General features: G+C 43.5%; 1 protein-coding gene across 4 annotated transcripts in view; it reads left to right on the forward strand.

The window, feature by feature from the left end:
* trrap (transformation/transcription domain-associated protein) overlaps nucleotides 1–21,584 on the forward strand; it is a 210,915-nt gene that overhangs the window by 24,750 nt on the left and 164,581 nt on the right. For all 4 annotated transcript variants that reach the window (XM_078240636.1, XM_078240635.1, XM_078240637.1 and 1 more), the window contains exons 14-21: nucleotides 925–1,159; nucleotides 2,213–2,528; nucleotides 3,695–3,792; nucleotides 5,232–5,426; nucleotides 6,657–6,848; nucleotides 9,826–9,991; nucleotides 10,463–10,719; nucleotides 17,457–17,657. In XM_078240636.1, the coding sequence (XP_078096762.1) occupies nucleotides 925–1,159; nucleotides 2,213–2,528; nucleotides 3,695–3,792; nucleotides 5,232–5,426; nucleotides 6,657–6,848; nucleotides 9,826–9,991; nucleotides 10,463–10,719; nucleotides 17,457–17,657 (1,660 nt within the window). The remainder of the gene's footprint in view (nucleotides 1–924; nucleotides 1,160–2,212; nucleotides 2,529–3,694; nucleotides 3,793–5,231; nucleotides 5,427–6,656; nucleotides 6,849–9,825; nucleotides 9,992–10,462; nucleotides 10,720–17,456; nucleotides 17,658–21,584) is intronic.

A 21,584-nucleotide genomic window follows, 5' to 3' on the forward strand; every position in this document is an offset into this window, starting at 1 on the left:
AGTTCAGTGACCCAGCTTTCACTGCGTATTCTTTGTAGATTTTTTATGTTGTGTTGACAACTTACTTTCTGACCTATGTGTGTCATGAGCAAATTGAGCTACCAAACATGGATAGGGCGGCACGGTGGTTAGCACTGCTGCCTCACAGCGCCAGGGACCCGGGTTCGATTCCTGGCTTGGATCACTGCCTGTGTGGAGTTTGCACATTCTCCCCGTGTCTGTGTGGGTTTCCTCCGGGTGCTCCAGTTTCCCCCCTCAGTCTGAAAGATATCCTGGTTAGGTGCATTGGCCATGCTAAATTCTCCCTCAGCGTACCTGAACAGGTGCTGGAGTGCGGCGACGAGGGGATTTTCACAATACGTTCATTGCAGTGTTAATGTAACGCCAGTGACTTGTGACGCTAATAAAATAAACTTTAAAACTTAAAACACAGATACTTTCAAAACATGATTGTTATTGCTGATTCAATGCTAATTTAGTGGTCATTTGGTTGACATAACAATGGATGCTATCAATTGGAAAGACAGGATTCATTTCTCTCCTCCCTATCACTAAACATTCTCACACAAATGTATAAAATTATATAACCATCTATAGAATCGTAAGGTATATAACACAGGAGGCCATATGGCTCATTGTGCCAGTGGGTATAAATTTCATACATATAAGTCTATACTTATATTGCTTTACATATCATATGTATGAAGCAATATCCTAAGGCTTGTTACCTTCTTGCCTGAATGCAAGTTGTGTAAACTAATTATTAAAACTTAACTTCAGCTACCATAGAATGATAGAACGCAGAAGGTAACAATTCCAACCCTTATGTTTGTGCTGGCTGTTTCTGTTTGTCTACCAGTTTATAAGAAGCTGCAGTCAGAGTTGTAATTCTGTTGTCGAGCCTTTTGCTTTCTTTTGAAACAGACCTCTAGCCTACAGCACTCTGGCTGACCTGGTCCATCATGTTCGTCAGCACCTTCCTCTGAATGACCTGGCCCTCGCCGTTCAGCTCTTTGCAAAGAATATAGATGATGAGTCACTGCCCAGCAGCATCCAGACAATGTCTTGCAAGCTTCTGTTGAACCTTGTAGATTGCATTCGTTCAAAAAGCGAGCAGGAGAATGGAAATGGCAGAGATATTCTCATGAGAATGTTGGAGGTACGGGGTTGGGTTGTACTGACTTTTACAAAACCGATTTTTCGGTTCTAACTATGTATTTCTAAGTTTGGTGTTCTGTGCTGCTTTATAATGGAAATAGGAAAAATCAGGGTAGCAAGTACTTTGAACCGGGACTAAATTATTTGCCCTTGTCCAATAACCCCTACCCTGTATTACCTTCCGCTTGCTGTTATCCTTCACTCTGCATCATTTCGTGGATTGATTGACTGGGACGGTATTCAAAACTTTGCATCTACACACAGTTCCTGTCAACATTTGTCTGTTTTATAAATCCCTGTGTGAGCATTTCCAGTAGGAACTGGCTGTGTAAACTTGTCACATTGTAATTACAACCTTCTGCCAGTGGCGATGCTGTAAAGCCTCAGTTTTGCATGTCCCTGCCCCTCAGCTTATACTGCAGGAAAAACTCCTAGGCTTAACACAACTCGAATCTGCTTCCCAAATTGCTGCACATAAACTTGCTCTATGTAACTTAGAATGAACGAGTGCAAGTTATAATGAGAGAAAGAATGTTTGATTTTAAAGTGGGTGCGGTGAGCCCCGGTCCAATAATGAACTTGGGGTTTCAATGCAGAACAGCAGGATTCACTTCCTTCCTACCTTTCCTTGCTCATGTGCTGTGTCATTGACTTTAGCAGCCTAGCTTTGGGAGGAATTGAGAAAGCACCTGTTATTATTTGGGTGGTGGGCATTAACTGGGGGCTGTTTACTTGGGTTCCTAAGTACAGGAACAGACTGTGGTTGTTGGGTTTGGAGGTGCATGTTTATAACATGCATTTGTAAATTAAACTTTAAGTGTGTAAAGATTAGGCTCCAGTTGCATCCTTCGCCACTGGCAGCCCGGAGTTGAACCATCTGTCTTGGAGGCAATGATTGAAGTTGTAACTTTCCCTTTCACTTATGGAACCGATCAGTTGTCACTGGGGTGAGATTGCCAACAATTGACAGATTAGCTAGTGTGTATATGGGGGTAGGTGGTGTGGTGAGAAAAAAAACAACATTTCCACTTTCCCATATGTGTCTTGTTTTTAGGTCTTTGTGCTGAAGTTTCACACCATTTCTCGCTATCAGTTGTCCACTATCTTTAAGAAATGCAAGCCTCAGTCCGAGCTGACGGCCACAGACGCCCCGATCGCAGCAGCGGCTCAAGCAACTCCAACGTCATCTGTTCCCCCTCCTGCCCCACCAACGCCCACCTTCCCCGCACCTGCCTTGGACAAACACGGGGACAAAGATAAAGAGGAGAAGCAGACCTTCCAAGTGTCTGACTGTCGCAGCTTGGTCAAGACATTAGTATGTGGTGTGAAGACAATTACATGGGGCATAACTTCGTGCAAAGCGCCAGGAGGTAAGAGATTGATGCTGGATGCTGCTTGTCCTCTTGCTTTTTGTTTCCGTCGAATGTTACGCCAAATGCTTCAGCAGCAGCTGAACATTTTCTGAGAAATCGTACATTTGTTTTGAGGATCCCCTAATACTACACCATTCCTTCGTCGGGTAAGTGGGAGTTCTGTTCACAAACAGGGCATATAAAGACACCAACCCAATTTACAAAATAATGGTTGGAATCGAAGCATGCACAGATTCATGTGTCATCAGTGGTCTGGGTCTGAAGCTCTGGAATTCCTTCCATACAACTCTTCACCTGTCATCCCTTAAAACTAACCTCCCTGACCAAGCTTTTGGTTACTTGTCCTAATATCAGGGAGGCAATGGCCTAGTGGTATTATCGCTAGACTATTAATCCAGAAACTCAGCTAATGTTCTGGGGACCCGGGTTCGAATCCCTTCACGGTGGAATTTGAATTCAATAAAAAATATCTGGAATGAAGAATCTACTGATGACCACGAAACCATTGTCGATTGTTGGAAAAACCAATCTGGTTCACGAATGTCCTTTCGGGGAGGAACTCTGCTGTCCTTACCCAGTCTGGACTACATGTAACACCAGAGCCACAGCAATGTGGTTGACTCTGAACTGCCCTCCAAAGGCAACTCGGGATGAGCAATAAATGCTGGCTGGCCAGCGATGTCCATGTTCCACAAATGAATTTTTAAAAATCTCCTGAAGTGGCTTGGATTTTATTTAATAATCACTCCCGTGAAGCAGGGTTTTTCTCCATTAAAGGTGTGATAGAATTGCAAATCATTATTGAGTGGCATTGCTGTTTAATTCTTGCAAACGGGCAGGTTTGAAAAGATTCAGCTGACAATTTGCTGTCAGAGCTGAATATCCAAATGTGGGGGGAAAGTGGTGAAGGAACGAAGGTTGGCATCGTAATTAAACATTTCGCTAATAGCGAGAGATCGTGCAGTTAATATTTGTATCACATGTCAGCGAGAGGTGCTGATGAGCCTTTTTGAAACTATGTGCTGTAATTATTATGTTAAAATGTTTGATATGTTTTGGGCTCTATGCCATTGGAGCTGTGTTTATATATATATATATAAAAAAAATCATGTTTGTGAGATCATTAGGTGCAGTCTGAAAATATTTCTCCTTCTATTTCTCAGAGGCATCCTTTATTCCCAACAAGCAGTTACAGCCCAAAGAAACACAAATTTACATCAAGCTGGTTAAATATGCAATGCAGGCCTTGGACATTTACCAGGTGCAGTATCAGTGATGAACTTTGATGAAGTTGTTTTGACTTAGTGATGTTTTATATGTTTTGATGTCTATTGGTGGTGTCCAAACAGCAGCCTGCCTGACGGCCACATCCCCATCACCCCCCCCCCCCCCCCCCCCCCCCCCCCACACACACACACACACACACACACACACACACACACACACACACACACACGCACGCTTGGGCAACCCGTTTTTTGCAGACAATTCTGCCTTGTTAGCTGGCTCATTCCCTTTATGTTACTTGGGGCTAAATTTTTGGAAAGGACTGTTTTCCCGTTGGTGAATAAATCCTAAATCTGAACACCAAATGTGGCTGCAATCAGCAACTTGAGACAGATCAGTGGCAGAGTGGAATTAAGCTTTTCAGCTGTAAACCTGACCTCCATCTCCCCGTTGCACCCCCCACCCTTTCAAAGTAGGTGGAAACATGTGCCTATTTTTGCTGTAAATAGTGATATTGTGAAGGCTGACTCTGATTTCGCAGAAAGGCACAGTGCAGAGAATGAGGCCATTTGGCCCTTGGTGCCTGCGCCAATTCTTTGATAAGTTATCCAATTAGTTCCACTCTTCTGCTCGTTCCCCATGGCCCTGCATTTTCAAATATATATCAAATTTCTTTTTGAAGATTAGTATTGAGTCTGCTTCCAACATCCTTTTTTGGCAGTGCATTCTGGATCATAGCAACATACTGCACAAAAAGTAATTTCCTCATCTCCCCAAAGGTACTGATTTCAGTATTCTCATTTGCAGTTGACACCCTATGTGAAATGTTACACTTTATACATTGATATTAAGGGAACCTGCCAGGCTAAGGTTACATAATGGCCTTTACAATTATGATGGGATTTTACACTTGTATTTAAATCATTCTAGGTATTTGACTGTGTAAAATATGGAATTTTTTGTATTTTTATTCCAAGTGGTTTGTGACCTGTATATAATAGAGATTCCTTGCCACATGCAAGTCATTTTCCGAAATACTTCCAGACGTTCATCCCTGCTGATTGATCTTCAGCTTGGAAGCCCTTGAGGAATGATGTGAACTAGGATTGGCAGCTAGGTGTTGAACCTTGGTGTCTTTGTTGGCTGGAAGTTATTTGAGAAGGACACCCACCTGCTTTTTAGACGCTTCAATGAAAACATTTGAAATGTTTAAAATTCTGACATATAGTAATTATGCAGGACGTCTTTTAACTTGGATGTGTTCCTTCGTGATCCATAAAAGTTGCAATATGGTTGCGGTAATGAATAGACCTTTTAAAGTCTGCGCAGCTTGATATCCTAGGCCAGTACGATGTGTTCCGCTCAAGGATGTGTTAGGAGTGGCATGCTCGAAGGAAAGGATGAGGGGAATTGGGGAAATCCAGCCGGTCTTTCTGTTAACGTGTGATGATTTCAATTAATCTCTGGCTGTAGGTGCAGATCGCTGGGAATGGGCAAACGTACATTCGGGTGGCCAATTGCCAGACGGTGAGGATGAAGGAAGAGAAGGAGGTTTTGGAGCATTTTGCTGGTGTTTTCACCATGATGAACCCTCTGACGTTTAAGGAGATATTCCAAACGACTGTACCATACATGGTCGAAAGGATTTCAAAGAACTATGCACTTCAGGTGACTGGTGTTTCCATGTTTAATGAAGATTTAGCCAGTTTTAAGTGAAGCATCGCATTACCATGTAAGGAAAAGGGGTTAAATCCACAAAATGCTGCAGATACTTGAAATCAGAAAGTGCTCAACAGGCTAGGCAGCGAGACAGAGTTAATGTTACAGGTTGATGATCTTTTATCTATATGTAAAAAATTGGACCTAATGTGATTTTGTGGAGAACTTGTTGTTATTTGTTTTATAAATATAGATAAAATTTTAATCTTGCAGTGGCTGGGTTGGTACATTGTAGGTTCGTGTACTGAAATGCTGAATCAAGGCCTAATATTACACTGGAGTCCCAACATTTGTAAGTCCAAGGGGACCAGTGGAAGAACCTTGATGTATTGGGACATTGATCTCACTTGCCTGCTGTTTTCCCCTAACCCTGAAATTGTTATATTTTTAAGTATGTATCCAGGTTCCTTCATGGGTTATCTTTATTATCTGTGTTTGAAGGTTTTTTAAAAAAAAAAACGCTGTCTGGTGAAGTGGTTTGGCAGTTCCACAGGTTTAACTGTTTGTATGTTTCCCTTATTTTTATTCTCCTGTGTACCTATTGTGGATTGTGATGGTGAATATCAGAAGGTAAAGTTGCCATAGTCCCAGATGACCATAGCTGACTGGTGGTGATTTAGCTCGCGGTGAAGGGCAAGGTCGAGAAATGATGAATAACCTCAGCCGGTACGGGAATGGAACCTGCGCTGTTGGTGTCGCTCTGCACCACGAACCAGTCATCCAGCCAACAGAGCTAACCGACTCCCCTGTCTACCAGAACTAAATGGGTCAAAGGCAAGGTTGCTGGATGACCTAAAGTGCATCATTTATAAAGGGCAGTCTTGAATTTCACTCTCTGACCTGGGTGACGTTTAGCTTGAGATTCTGCTGACTGACCTCTGTAACAAACCCAATCTCAGCACTGACAACTGGGATCTCGACTCTAATGGTCTATGAATGCTATTGCTAAATTTCTCAGTACTGTCAACCTGTTCATTCAGCAGTGTCCAGATGTGTTCTGTGCTGCTCTGCAATATGAGATAAACTAACCTGTCAGTTTACGAGTTCATAGCTGGCCATTTAAAGTTGATCAGAATTATGTGTATTATATTTCGACAGTGCAAATCAGTATAGAATCAGATACCAATCCTAGAATTGTTAATTTGTGCTTCATTTACTTTTAATTAATCGTCTGTGCAGATTGTGGCCAACTCTTTCTTGGCGAACCCTTCTACCTCAGCTCTATTCGCTACAATTCTGGTGGAATATCTTCTAGACCGGCTTCCAGAAATGGGCTCCAACGTTGAGCTCTCCAACCTCTATCTCAAGCTGTTCAAACTGGTGTTTGGCTCGGTGTCTCTGTTCGCAGCCGAGAATGAGCAGATGCTAAAGGTAAGCTGGAGGTGCAGAAGGGAATGAGAGAAGGGATGGTAAATTCTCTCAGTTCAGGCTTTGCTAGGAGAGTGAAGTGTTCTCACAATCCGAAACTAGTGTGTCAGTAAAATATTGCAGACTTAATGACTGCTTTGATGTAGAGGCGGTGGTACAGCCAATGGAGTTAGTTGAGGAGCTGGGTAAGATGCTCTGTCAGAGAGTCGGTGCAGACTCAACGGGCCGAATGGCCGCCTCCTGCGCTGTAGGGATTCTATGATTCTAAAAGTAAAGGGAATAAATGGCTCTTGGTTGCATTTTGAGTTTGAAGTCTCCCAGGAATGGGAAACCCTGTTGACAGTGGTGGGACCGGAAGATCCTGCCACTGGCCATTGGTGGCCCGCCTCTGCCGCAAAACATGGCATGGGGCATGCAGAAAATACTGCCCAAAGTGTCTATCTTTGAGCTCGTGGTACGGCAAGGTCAGGCCACTTGACATCGAGGTTCCTGTTCCAGATGCTGAAATAACCATTTATCGATCGCTTCAGTTCTCAAATTGAAAGAGAGACTTGCACCTGTACAGTGCCTTTCACAACCACCTTAGGGGAGACGTGGCATAATGATGTTGTCACTGGGCTAGTAATCCAGAGACCCAGGACAATGCTTTGGGGATCTGGGTTCAAATCCCACCATGGCAGATGGTAAGATTTGAATTGAATGTAAAGCTGGAATTACCAGTCTAGTGACGACCATGAAACGATCAATTGTCATAAAAAACCACCTGGTTCACTCATGTCCTTTAGAGAAGGAAATGTGCTGTCCTTATCTAGTCTGGCCTACATGTGACTGCGGATCCACAGCAACGTGGTTGACTCTTAACTGCCGTCCAGGGTAATTAGGGATGGGCAATAAATACTGGCCCAGTAACGCCCATATGAATGAATGAAAAAAGTAACAAAGCCCCTTGCAGCCAATGAAGTTTTTGTGAAGTATATGCACTGTTGTAACATAGGAAATTTATATACGGCAAGCTCCCACAAGCAATGTGTAAAAAATCTGTGCGATGTTGGTTGAGGGATGAACGTGGCCTCGGATTTTTAACATCTGTTTTGAGAGGGCAGATATGCTTTTGGTTTCATGTCGTGTTCAAAAGACAATGCAGCACTCCCTCTTCATTGCTTGGATTTTCCAGCCTTGATTTTGGTGCTCACACCCTGGAGTTATACTTGAACCCGGGATGTGAGAGTGAGGGAATGCTACCAACTGAACCATGGCTAGCGCCAAGTATTGTTTCAACTCCGTGCAGTTTGAAGAAGTAAAGCAACCCTTTGTGCTGCTTGTGTGGTGGGTACTGGGAATGATGTATGTGAAATAACTCTATTTAGGAACAGGGGGAGCCCTGAAGTCTGTTGGTTTTTCGATGAGATCATGGCTGATCTGTGACCTAACTTCATCCTTGCCCTATATCCCTTAAGTCTGGTTAACAAAGATCTATCAATCTCCTACTTACAACTGATAATTAACATGGCATCATTTGCTTGTTTGCAGGAGAGACTCCCAAATTTACTTCATTCTTTATTCATCCATGGGCATCGCTGGCTGGCCAGCATTTATTGCCCACCCTTAGTTGTCTGAGGGCGGCTGAGAGTCAACCACATTGCTGTGGCTCTGGAGTCACATGTAGGTCAGACCGGGTAAGGATGGCAGATTTCCTTCCCTAAAGGACATCAGTGCATCAAATGGATTTTTCCGACAATTAACAGTGGTTTCATGATCATCAGTAGATTCTTAATTCCAGATATTTTTTATTGAATTCAAATTGCCGTGGCAGGATTCGAACCCGGGTCCCCAGAACATTAACTGAGTTTCTGGATTAATAGTCTAGCGATTTATACCACTAGGCCGTTGCCATCCTGTCCTTGGAAAAACCTATGTGCCCTAGCCCTGGACTCCCCAACCAGCAGGAATAGAGTAGACTCTCGCTATCGGATACCTATAATATCTGAAAACTTTGATCAAATCACCCCTTGATCTTCTAAGTTCCAGGACATAGTTTGTGTATCCTTGGAGTCTAATTATCAGTCCAGAAAATAGACACAATGCTTTGACATCCCCTTGGTATCCTCGAGCCCTTCACAAATGACCAGAGACCCGTGTTCTCAGTCAGTCATGTAGGCAAATCCAGCCTTTTCTTTGCTGCCTTCATCCTTCTTTTCTTTTCCATTAATTACCTTAAATGCTTCTTGTCGTTCAAAATGCTTGTTTGATTCTTAGAATGTCTTTGTGTGCGGGGAGAAAAAAATACATTGGATTTTGACTGATGGAAATGAAGTGACTGTTTTGAAATGTGGCTTTTCTTGGTGATTAATGGTTTAACGTCTAATTTTTGCTCTATGAAGGTCACTTTAAAATATTATATTAAAAAAAAATCTCTATTCTTCTGTTCTCCCCTGTCAGAAAATTCAAGGTCGAGTGAATTTAATGAGCTGTAACAGCAATTTAAATGTTTGGATTCTTCGGTTTGTATGTTAATGTTGTTTCACGAGATTAGGGAATGGCTGTTTAAACCTTTGAAATTAACTGAATAATAACAGGTCTCTGGTGAATGTGGCAGTGTAATTTTCAAAACAATAAAAACAAAATTACAGCCTGATTTTTTTTTTCCACTGAAGTCGCTTTTACTTAGAACAGTGGGGCTTTGGTTTTCTCGAGTGTTGGTGTAAAATTGGGTGGATGGACAATTGTATGTATTGTGGTACACAAGCCATCGCCATTGATAGGTTAGGCAGGGGCCTCTGTTTAACTTCTTACTTAAAAGACAGCATCTCCAACAGAGCGGGACTCCCTCAGTGCTGCACCTGGAGTGTTAGCCTGGATTTTGAGCTCAAGTCCCTGGAGTGGGGCTTGAACCTACACGGGTTTGAGAGGCGTGCTTGCTGCCCGTTGTGCAACGGTTGACATGAATCCCCCTCTAATACCAAATTTCATTGTATTTTAGCCACACCTGCACAAGATTGTGAACAGCTCTATGGAGCTTGCTCAAACAGCCAAGGAGCCGTACAACTACTTTCTGTTGCTTCGAGCTCTTTTCCGATCCATTGGGGGTGGCAGCCACGATCTCCTGTATCAGGAGTTTCTGCCGTTACTGCCTAACTTGCTGCAAGGTAAGAATGCATTAAATTAGTTTCTGACTGTTCAACTGATGAAATAACCTCAGGTTCAATCAATATATTTCAAGCTCTGATAAAATGTATTGGGCACTTAATTGAAGTGAACATTAGCTAAAGCATGTTCCCTGTTGAAGATAATTCCCTTTGAGTCCTAAATCTGCTCTGTAGCTTACAGGTGTCGGACTGAAAATGTACCATTCAAAAGTGGATTTTCTATCAGTTGTAATGCATAGAACTACGGTTATTTCCTGATTCGATCTGGAAACCAATGTTTTTATTAATTTTCATTATTCAGAAATTTTGTTTTTATCGCCGCATTTAACAAGCTAAATGTTCAAGCTGAAAATAAAAAGCATTGGCTCCTAAAATTGTACTGTAGGCATAAGACAAATGTCTCAACATCTGTTTGAGTGTAAAGTATTGAACAGGGCAGCATATGCATACTTACGCTGCTTTCTCTTGCAGGGCTGAATATGCTGCAGAGTGGCCTGCATAAGCAACACATGAAAGATCTCTTTGTCGAGTTGTGTTTAACTGTGCCTGTCCGACTCAGCTCCCTCTTGCCATACCTGCCAATGCTGATGGACCCATTAGTGTCTGCGCTTAATGGCTCCCAGACCCTGGTCAGTCAGGGCCTGCGGACACTGGAACTATGCGTTGACAACTTGCAGCCTGATTTTTTATATGATCACATCCAGCCAGTACGGGCAGAGCTCATGCAGGTAAAACTGGACTCTCTAATACATTAGGAGACATGAATCTTAACAAACCTTTGTATCCTGATTTGCCACATGTTTAATAATTGGATCATATAGGGCCTGGGTGGGATTGTGGTCGGTGCAGACGCGATGGGCTGAATGGCCTCCTTCTGCACTGCAGGGATTCTATGTATCTATATAGCTGTGGTAGCATAGTGGTAATGTCACTGGATTAGTAATCTAGGGGCAAAGACTAATGCTGTGGGGACATTGGTTCAAATCCTACCATGGCAGTTGGTTGAATTTAAATTCAATTAATAATATCTGGAATTAAAAGCTAGCCTTAGTAACAGTGATCATGAAACCAGTATTTATTGTTGTAAAAACCATCTGGCTCGCCAGTGTCCTTTAGGGAAGGAAATCTTCCATCCTTACCTGGTCTGGCCTACGTGTGACTCTAGACCCACATCAATGTGGTTGACTCTTAAATGCCCTTTGAAATGGCCTAGCAAGTCACTCAGTTCAAGGGCGATTGGGGATGGGTAAAAGATACCCACATTCCGTGAAAGAATTTTTAAAAAGCATAGCACACAAGGAGACTGTTCAGCCCACCATGCCAGTGCCAGCTTTTTGAAAGAACTATCCAGATTGTTCCCCTGCCCTTGTCCTTTTATAGTTGTGATTCCAACCCCCCCACTCCCCCTTCAAGCATATATCCAGTTTCTTTTTGAAAGTTACTATTGAAGTTGCTTCCCTTTCAAGTGACACTTACAATATACAAGGCACTTGACAATACCCTGCTCACTGATGCACAGTGGCAGCAGTGTGTCTCTACAAAATTCACTGCAGCAACTCACCAAGGCTCCTTTGCCAGCACCTTCCAAACCTGTGACCATTACCACCTAGAAGGACAAAGGCAGCAGATACATGGGGAAACACCACCACCTATAAGTTCCCCTCCGGTCACTCACCATCCTGACTTGGAATTACATCGCCATTCCTGTTGCTGGGTCAAAATCCGGGAACACTCTTCCTAACAGCTCTGTGGGTGTCCTTGCAGCACGTTGACTGTAGTGATTCAAGAAGACAGACCACCAACACCTTCTCAAGGGCAATTAGGGATGGGCAGTAATTGCTGGCCTCGCCAGCGACACACACAACCCATGTAAGATTGGAATTGTCCAATAATTGGAATTGAAGAATGATATAATAGCACAAGTGACAATTTTCACTTTTTAAACAGTGGAGTCATTAGATAATTTGAATTAAAAGGATTAGATTGTAATACATTCTTGAGTCAGAATAATGAATCTATTTAGAGACCAGTGAACTTGACAAGACAATTGCAGCTTTTGTCTTTTTAAAACATGTGGGGGAGACAAATATGAAGAACATAAATGTTTTAAATCACAAAGGACTATCAGTGTCAAGTGAGCACAGGGTCTTTCATACATAACTGTCTCATATATATTAATCCTTTCTTCAAAAATAAACCCAATTGTCCATTTATACTGCTCTTCCCTGATGACTGTTTCCATAACTCAATTATCTTATCTTTATGCGTGAAGAATTCCCTTATTACTCTTAATGTTCCCAGTTTCAGCTTTTGTTCTCCAGTATCGCAAGCACTCATTACGGCCGAGCTTCTTGCCTGGATCAACTTTGTTAATGTTCTGTGTAATATTGAGAACTTCAACTAGATCGCAAAGTTACCCCCTTTGCCCCCTTCCCCCAGCCCCAAAGAACCAGCTCCACTTTCTTACTACAAAAGCAAAATACTGCAGACGCCAGAAATCTGAGCAAAAGAACAATAGTGCTGGAAAATAAAATAATAAACAGGAACAGGGGTTGGCCATTTGGTCCATTGAGCCTACTGCACCATTCATTGACATTGTGGCTGATCTGACTTCAGCCTTAACCGCACTTTCCTGTCTGCTCCCCCATAATCGCTAACTCCCTTATCGATCAAGAATCTGTGAATCTCAACCTGAATATTCAATGACCCTGCCTCTGCTGTTCTGTGTGGAAGAGAATTTCAAGACTGGTGGTCCTCAGAAGAAATTTCTTCTTATCTCTGTCTTAGTTGGGAGACCCCTTATATTTAAACTGTGCTCCCGAGACGCAACATCGTCCTAGCACACACCCTGACAAGCCCCCTCAGAATCGTCTGTTTCAACAAGATCAACTCTCATTCTTTTAACCTCCTAAGCCCAACCTTTCTTCATAAGGCGATCCCTTCATCTCAGGAATGAACCTTCTCTGAACTGCTTCCAATGCAAGAAGATCCCTCAAGTAAGGAGACCAAAACTGTGCACCATACCCCAGATATATTCTCACCAACACCCTGTGCAGTTGTTGCAGGACTTCCCTATTTTTGTATTCCATCCCCTTTTCAAAAATGACAAATTTAATTTACCTTCCTAATTATTTGCTAACCTTTGATTCATGTACAAGGACATCCAGATCCCTCTGTGCCATAACATTCTGGAGTCTCTCCATTTAAATGATATTCTGCTTTTCTATTCTTCCTGTACGAGTGTGGATAATCTCATTTTCCCGCGCTAAACTCCATCTACCATTTTTTTTTACCCACTGGTGTAACTTGCCTATTTCCCTTTACAGACTCTTTGTATCCTCTCAACTTTCTTTCCTGCCAATCTTTGTATTATCAGCAAATTTTACTGTGATACAATTGTTCCCTTCACCTAAGTCATTAATATAGATTGTAATAGTTGAGACCCCAACGCTAATCTGTGTGGTACTGCACTTGTTCTAATTTGCTTACCCAAAATGACCCATTCTTTTCCGTGACACACTCTCGTCTGTTAGTTAGCCAACCCTCTATTAGTGCTAAGCATCTGAAGAGAGAAACTGAGTTGACATTTCAGCTTGATGACCTCTCTTCAGGATTCTCAGAGTTTTCATATTCCAAATTTGATGTGTACAGTCATTTTTGTTCACCTTTGCAAGGGCAACATTGGCCTTCTGATGGTCCTGACCGTTGCTTTGCACAGGAGCACTGTAACCTTTTCAGGGTTTTGTTTTCTCTCACGTCTGTTCTCGTGATGTGGAGATGCCGGTGTTGGACTGGGGTGGGCAGAATAAGAAGTCTCCCAACATCAGGTTAAAGTCTAACAGGTTTATTTGGAATCACAGGCAGCACTCCTTCATCAGGTGAGTTGAATCCACTCACCTGATGAAAGAGCAGAGCAGTGATTCCAAATAAACCTGTTGGACTTTAACCTGATGTTGTGAGACGACTTACTTCTGTTCCCGTTAACCATCTCGCTCAACGTCTCTGTTCAATAAACCAAATATTTGATGAGGCATCATAGGATTCCCAGCTTATTCCCTGAATGGGGTGATTTGTGATAGATCACAACAATCTTCTGTTGGTCTATCTATGTTTCCCACACCACCCCCACCCCAAATTGAACCCCAATCATCCTAATTGAGTCTATGATTTATTGTTTGTTATCCTTCATTGGTGAGGTGGCCTCTGATTTGACATGGACGGTCAGTGACTTGCTAGACAACCTAGACTCCTCAGCTAATCGGCTTTGGATGCTCAATTGGTCAATTAAATGACATTTTCTTCAAATCATTCTTCAGCTTATATATTTCATCATCATAAGAACATAAGAAATAGGAGCAGGAGTAGGCCATCTAGCCCCTCGAGCCTGCTCCGCCATTCAATAAGATCATGGCTGATCTGACGTGGATCAGTACCACTTACCCGCCTGATCCCCATAACCCTTAATTCCCTTACCGATCAGGAATCCATCCATCCGCGCTTTAAACATATTCAGCGAGGTAGCCTCCACCACCTCAGTGGGCAGAGAATTCCAGAGATTCACCACCCTCTGGGAGAAGAAGTTCCTCCTCAACTCTGTCTTAAACCGACCCCCCTTTATTTTGAGGCTGTGTCCTCTAGTTTTAACTTCCTTACTAAGTGGAAAGAATCTCTCCGCCTCCACCCTATCCAGCCCCCGCATTATCTTATAAGTCTCCATAAGATCCCCCCTCATCCTTCTAAACTCCAACGAGTACAAACCCAATCTCCTCAGCCTCTCCTCATAATCCAAACCCCTCATCTCCAATGCCAATATATCCTTCCTCATATAAGGGGACCAATACTGCACACAGTATTCCAGCTGCGGCCTCACCAATGCCCTGTACAGGTGCATCAAGACATCCCTGCTTTTATATTCTATCCCCCTCGCGATATAGGCCAACATCCCATTTGCCTTCTTGATCACCTGTTGTACCTGCAGACTGGGCTTTTGCGTCTCATGCACAAGGACCCCCAGGTCCCTTTGCACGGTAGCATGTTTTAATTTGTTTCCATTGAGATAGTAATCCCATTTGTTGTTATTTCCTCCAAAGTGTATAACCTCGCATTTATCAACGTTATACTCCATTTGCCATATCCTCGCCCACTCACTCAGACTGTCCAAATCTCTCTGCAGATCTTCTCCGTCCTCCACACGATTCACTTTTCCACTTATCTTTGTGTCATCTGCAAACTTCGTTACCCTACACTCCGTCCCCTCCTCCAGATCATCCATATAAATGGTAAATAGTTGCGGCCCGAGTACCGATCCCTGCGGCACGCCACTAGTTACCTTCCTCCAACCGGAAAAACACCCATTTATTCCGACTCTTTGCTTCCTGTCGGATAGCCAGTCCCCAATCCACTTTAACACACTACCCCCAACTCCGTGTGCCCTAATCTTCTTCAGCAGCCTTTTATGGGGCACCTTATCAAACCTTATCATCATCGTTTCCTAGTTTATTGTGATTGTCCAAAAACTTGGCTTTGTCCTTCTGCCCACCGAATATTGCTGCAACTGCAACAGACTCGGGGAAGAGAATGATGTCGCAATTTGAACTGTGGTCTGGTTGAATCTCCTGCTGTGATGTTTTTGTTAATACCGCTTGCTGTTGTAGCTTTTATCGCCTTTTATATAGTGTTTGCTGTTCAGAATTACAAACTGCGCCTCAAAGAGATTTAAAGGCCATGAAATACATGGGTCACAGTGAATAGTACTCAATGGGTTCAATAACAGTTAATTTGCTACACTGCAATGCTGTTCAGATCTTTGACTGTGTTGCAATTGCATTTGAAGAGCTATTTGGAGGAGAATACTAGTTGTATTCATGAAGAACAATTTGAGTTTGATAGAAGCTTCTTCAATTTAGGAAGGTTCCTATTCATTTTTTTTTTCTGGGAAAGGAATACCGGTTTAAGGAGTCTGGGCTCATGCAATATAGTCAGGAGCTTGGGCTCGATTGTCAAACTGCTAATGTTGAGATGTATTATTTAAAGGCATTAGTTAACAATCTGCAATTACACAAGCTTTTGGTGAATGAGAGAAACACATTAGGCCATGGAACGAGAGAAGAGGCTGGATAAAAGCAAATTACCGTGGGCGCTGGAATCTGAAACCCAAAGAGAAATTGCTGGAAAATCTCAGCAGGTCTGGCAGCATCTGTAAGGAGAGAAATGAGCTGACATTTCGAGTCCAGATGACTCTTTGTCAAAGAGAAAAGAGGCTGTTTGTCTCATGAACTGTGCCCTTTTCACAACTGTATATAAAGTGTGTTGTCAAAGCTCGGCCTGATTTACTTCATATTCTTCAGGAAGGATTTTTTTCCCCTCCATTCCAGTTCTCTTTCCCTCCCCCACTCCTCACCCTCCATTTCGCACAGCTCTGAACATCTACCCAAAGTTTCATGCCTTACCTGAATATTTCTAGCATCTTCTGTTTTTATTTCATACTCCGGTCTCCTTTTATGATTGCAAAGAATTGGCAGGTCATTCAGCCCAACTGGTCCATGCTGGTCTATGTTCCATACCATCCTTCTCCCAGCCTCACCTCATCCTCTATATCCTTCTAATCCAATCTTCCAGCTTCCCCTTGCCATGATCATTCCAAGGCCCCAATGCTGAAACTAACACCATGTTTCATACAACAGCCTGTCATACACACATTTCCTAACCTATTCTTTTTAACAGCTATTAATTTGTTTGGAACGCTATACATGCCCAGGACTCTAGCTGATAGCGCAATAAATTCACTTCTATTTTCCAGTTATATGTATGTTTGCAATCCAATCAAATTGCCTACTTGTATTTATGTTATCTATCCCTTGGGAGCATTTTAAAACCTGGAGTATGTTAGGCAGCAAGTTGTGATCTAGAATATGCTGTCGGAAAAGGTGTTGGAAGCAGATTCAGTAGTGACTTTCAAAAGGGAATTTGGATAAATATTTTGGGGGGGCGGTGGGTTGCTGGGTGGAAATTATAAGGTGGGAAAGGACAGGAGAGTGAGACTCAGTAGATAATTTTTTCAAAGAGCTGTCATGGGCATGATGGGCTGAAAAGTTTCCTCCTTCCATGCTGCATTGTGCTATGATTCCATGTCTCCCCTCAAACTTCTGTCCCCCAGAGTTGGTGGATTGTATGCTGGGCATTTTTCCCAACAGCAGATTCTCCAAATTTCCAGGCCTACAAACTGAGTGCTGATAGGGATGATTGCTGGGGTTTCAGGAACCTTGGGTGGCTCCCTCTGATTTACCACGCCAGGTCCCAGAATCACTGCGGATGTGCTGTGATGTGATAACACGATGTGCTGTTATTCTTCCTCGCAAAGTTGAGCAAATGTCAGACTGCACAAGCTGCAGTTGTAACAAATATGAAATTATAGATTAACGTGAAAAATGTTGCCTTATTTTTGTGTTAATTTTTTTTTGGGCAGGCTTTATGGCGCACCTTACGTAACCCAGCTGACAGTATCTCCCATGTGGCCTACCGTGTGCTGGGCAAGTTTGGTGGGAGCAACCGGAAGATGCTCAAGGAGTCCCAGAAATTGCAGTATATTGTTACCGAAGTCCAGGGACCAAGCATTACAGCCGAGTTTTCTGACTGTAAGGCATCTATTCAGCTTCCTATGGAGAAGGTGAGACTTGTACAATCACATGCATCAATAGGAAATGTGTAGCTTGTGAGTCTCTAGATTTTTGTGTTCATCAAAGTGAGGGCCGTGCTATCGATTGCAGCATTCTCAAATTGATCGTCAACTGTGGCTCAGTTTGTTAGCACTCTTGCCTCCGAATCAAAGTTATGGGTTCAAGTCCCACTCCAGAGATTTGAAACTAAAATCCAGACCAGGGCTCCCAGTGGCAACACCGAGGGAGTAATGCAGTGTTGGAGGTGCGGCCATTTGCATGAGTTGTTATAAAGAGGCCCCCTCTGCCCTTTAAGGGGGGGGGGGGGGGGGGGGGGGGCAGTTGTAAAAGATCTGATAACACTATTTTGTAGAAGAGAATTGTCTCTGGTGTCCTGGGCAATATTTATCCTTCAGGTAACAGCACAAAAACAGACAATGTGGTCACTATTTCATTGCTGTTTATGGGACCTGGCAGTGTACATTTTAGCTGTCACATACCCTGCCTTGTGTAAGTGACTACGGCACGGTGGCAGAGTGGTTAGCACTGCTGCCTCACAGTGCTAGGGACACAGGTTTGATTCCCGGCTTGGGTCACTGTGCAGAGTCTGCATGTTCTCCCCGTGTCTGTGTGGGTTTCCTCCGGGTGCTCTGGTTTCCTCCCACAATCCGAAAGACGTGCTGGTTAGGTGCATTGGCCATGCTCAGTTCTCCCTCGGTATACCCGAGGCACCGGAATGTGGCGCCTTGGGGATTTTCACAGTACCTTCATTGCAGTGTTAATGTAAGCCTACTTGTGATACTAATAAGACATAGGAGCGGAAGGCCATTCGGCCCATCGAGTCCACTCCACCATTCAATCATGGTAAATAAACTTTAAAGTTCAGAAATTTCATTGGCTGTACTGTGGAAGCGCTGGAAAGAGTGCAGAGGAGATTTACCAGGATGCTGCCTGGTTTGGAGTGTCGGTCTTATGAGGAAAGGTTGAGGGAGCTGGGGCTGTTCTCTCTGGAGCGGAGGAGATTGAGGGGAGACTTAATAGAGGTTTATAAAATGATGAAGGGGATAGATCGAGTGAACGTTCAAAGACTATTTCCTCGGGTGGATGGAGCTATTACAAGGGGGCATAACTATAGGGTTCATGGTGGGAGATATAGGAAGGATATCAGAGGTAGGTTCTTCACGCAGAGAGTGGTTGGGGTGTGGAATGGACTGCCTGCAGTGATAGTGGAGTCAGTCACTTTAGGAACATTTAAGCGGTTATTGGATAGGCACATGGAGCACACCAGGATGGTAGGGAGTGGGATAGCTTGATCTTGGTTTCAGATGAAGGTCGGCACAACATCGTGGGCCGAAGGGCCTGTTCTGTGCTGTAATGTTCTATGTTCTATGTTCTATGTTCTACTTTGGTTTGGGATGTCCTGAGGTCATGAAAGGTGCTAAAGAAATACATGACTTTCTGTCTGTGTCTTGTTCAGTGTCTGTATGACTCACTCACTTCTGATCTGTCTCAGTGGCACAGTGGTTAGCACTGCTGCCTCACAGCGCCAGGGACCCGGGTTCAATTCCGGCCTCGGATGATTGTCTGTGGAATTTGAACGTTCGCCCCATGTCTGCGTGAATTTCCTCCGGGTGCTCCTTCACACAGTCCAAAGATGTGCGGGTTAGGTTGATTGGCCTTGCTAAATTGCCACTTAGGGTAGTCAAGGGGAACTAGCAGGATAAATACGATTGTTACTGGGATGGGGCATGGGTGGGATTGTTGTTGGTGCAGGCCCGATGGGCTGAATGGCCTCTCTATAGGGATTCTGTGATTCTTTCAGCAGCTCAGTGGCAGCCCAAAGTTAAAACACTTGCATTCCTAATGCACATACACATCTCTGGTCAAGCCCGAAATGTTTGACGAGACATTGATTCCTGATGTGCGATGTCTGAACTCTTGTTCAATGTTTCCGAGTCGTTATAAGGTTTGATGATTTGTTTTCAGTGCTCTTCCTCCCCCATGCTCCGCACCCCACCCCAACCACAGACTTCCATGCTGTTCTGTTGCTGTAATGTTGAGGAAAGCCTGAGATTTTAGCATTTGTAAGAGGTTGTGCTCATGGCAATTCACTCTCAGCGTCAAAGGTTGGACACAGGAGCTCTTACATGTCCACCTACTCTTAGCCCTTTTCTCCTTGTGGCATTTATTGTCTAATTGTACAATGAAAATGGCCCCATCAAGCAGGAATTATACTGTGGGGTTCATGTCGTTGAGTTTCTCCATGTACCTGTGCTTTGAAATATCTTGCCACATTGATTTCAGCCACTTGATGGCACTGTGTTTAAACTATATTGTAGTTTTATAAGAGTGCAGCTTTATGTATTCAGTATGGAGTCATTACACTGCCACGATGTGGCGAGAATTGGGTACAGTAGCATTACCAGGCAGCTGAGGGATAAATGCTAGCCAGGGCATGGGGAAGTGGGGAGAGGAGGGAGGAAGAGAGAGTGTGCTCCCTCACATTGCTATGGAAACAGTCACATTCACCCGAGGGGGAAGATGAGGCCTTGATTTAACAGTTCATCTGAAAGAAGGCATCTCTGATAATGCAGTATCCCATAGTACTGTACTGGGAGTGTCACCCTAGATTATGTACTCTAGTCTGTGGAGTGGGACTTGAACTCTCAAACTTCTGCTCTGAGGTGGGCGTGCTACTAGTTGCACTGACGGGTAGCAATGACTGGTTGCTTGTCCAAAGGAGCAATGTTTGTCGAGACCCAAATGAGGGGAGGCACAGGGCTTGCGGAGATGAAAGGGCAAAAAATACTGACTACAATGAAATCCAATTGACGCGCCATGTGTTAGGACAGGAAGAACAAGGAAATGACTGAGCAGATTCTGTGCACTGATTCAAGGCAAGGGGGCACGGGTGACAACCATTTCAAGTTTTTGCTTTCTTGTGTTTTGGACCATGTTGAACATGAAAATCCTGCGAGGAATCCCGCAGCTGGAATGGGTTTGCAGTAGCACTGTTTGTTCCCTAATTTTAAAACTGCTTCCAAGCAATAATCCATTTGTAGTTGCATTAAAATCTCTCCTTAATGAGTCTTAAGACCTTTACTTGCTGCGTATAATTTTTCCCGTACTTTTACTACTTCCGCCACCCCAGGCCACAGGGGCACACGTTTGCTTTTATTATTGTCAATCACTTAATTGTGTAAAATGGAAAACAGGTTGGAAAAATATTGTTCGAAGAGTGAATTGTGTGGTTAATGAATCGTGAAGGATCGTGTGAAGCATTCGGACCTAAATAACATTGTTGTCTGAATAGCAAGTTCCTCCTTCCCCTCCCAATGTTAGGGTATTTTATTTTTGGGGGGTTGAGGGTGGGTGGTGAGTTTCGTTCCAGGGTGTTGATCGGGCGCCAATCCGTATCCGGTTGATCATGCTTCATGCTTAGGCTCCAACTCTGGGTGATGACTGGCTGTTTGATCACAGGTGCTGATCACGTCCTTACCAGCTGTTCATGCGTGTGTGTTTCGTGCAGGGCAGTGAGGACCAGGAACCTTATTTGCTTTCTTCCCCCTCCCTGATCGGACAGTGTCTCAGCTAGTTGTACCCTTAGTGCGATGAACTAACTCAGCAGAAATATGATGCAACACCTTTCTAGCCTGCATATCCTCACTATGTACTGGGTGTTGAACTGTTTTACTAAAAAACAATGGAAAATATTACTTTACTGCCAGAAGTAAATTGTAGAGTGCCTTTGTAGCGCTTTATAGCCAAAGTACCTTATTGAAGTATATACACTATTGTAAAGTAGGATATATATTTTTGTAAAAGTGCTAGTTTGGTGAAGGGCTTCTGAGGTGGTGTTGAGAAATTTAGAATCATAGGGCTTGAAAGAAAGGTTTGTGAATTGCTGTCATTTTGCAGCTTTCTAAAAGTAATTGAAA

This window comes from Mustelus asterias, chromosome 23, assembly GCF_964213995.1.
Source record: "Mustelus asterias chromosome 23, sMusAst1.hap1.1, whole genome shotgun sequence".
NCBI classification, from domain to species: domain Eukaryota; kingdom Metazoa; phylum Chordata; class Chondrichthyes; order Carcharhiniformes; family Triakidae; genus Mustelus; species Mustelus asterias.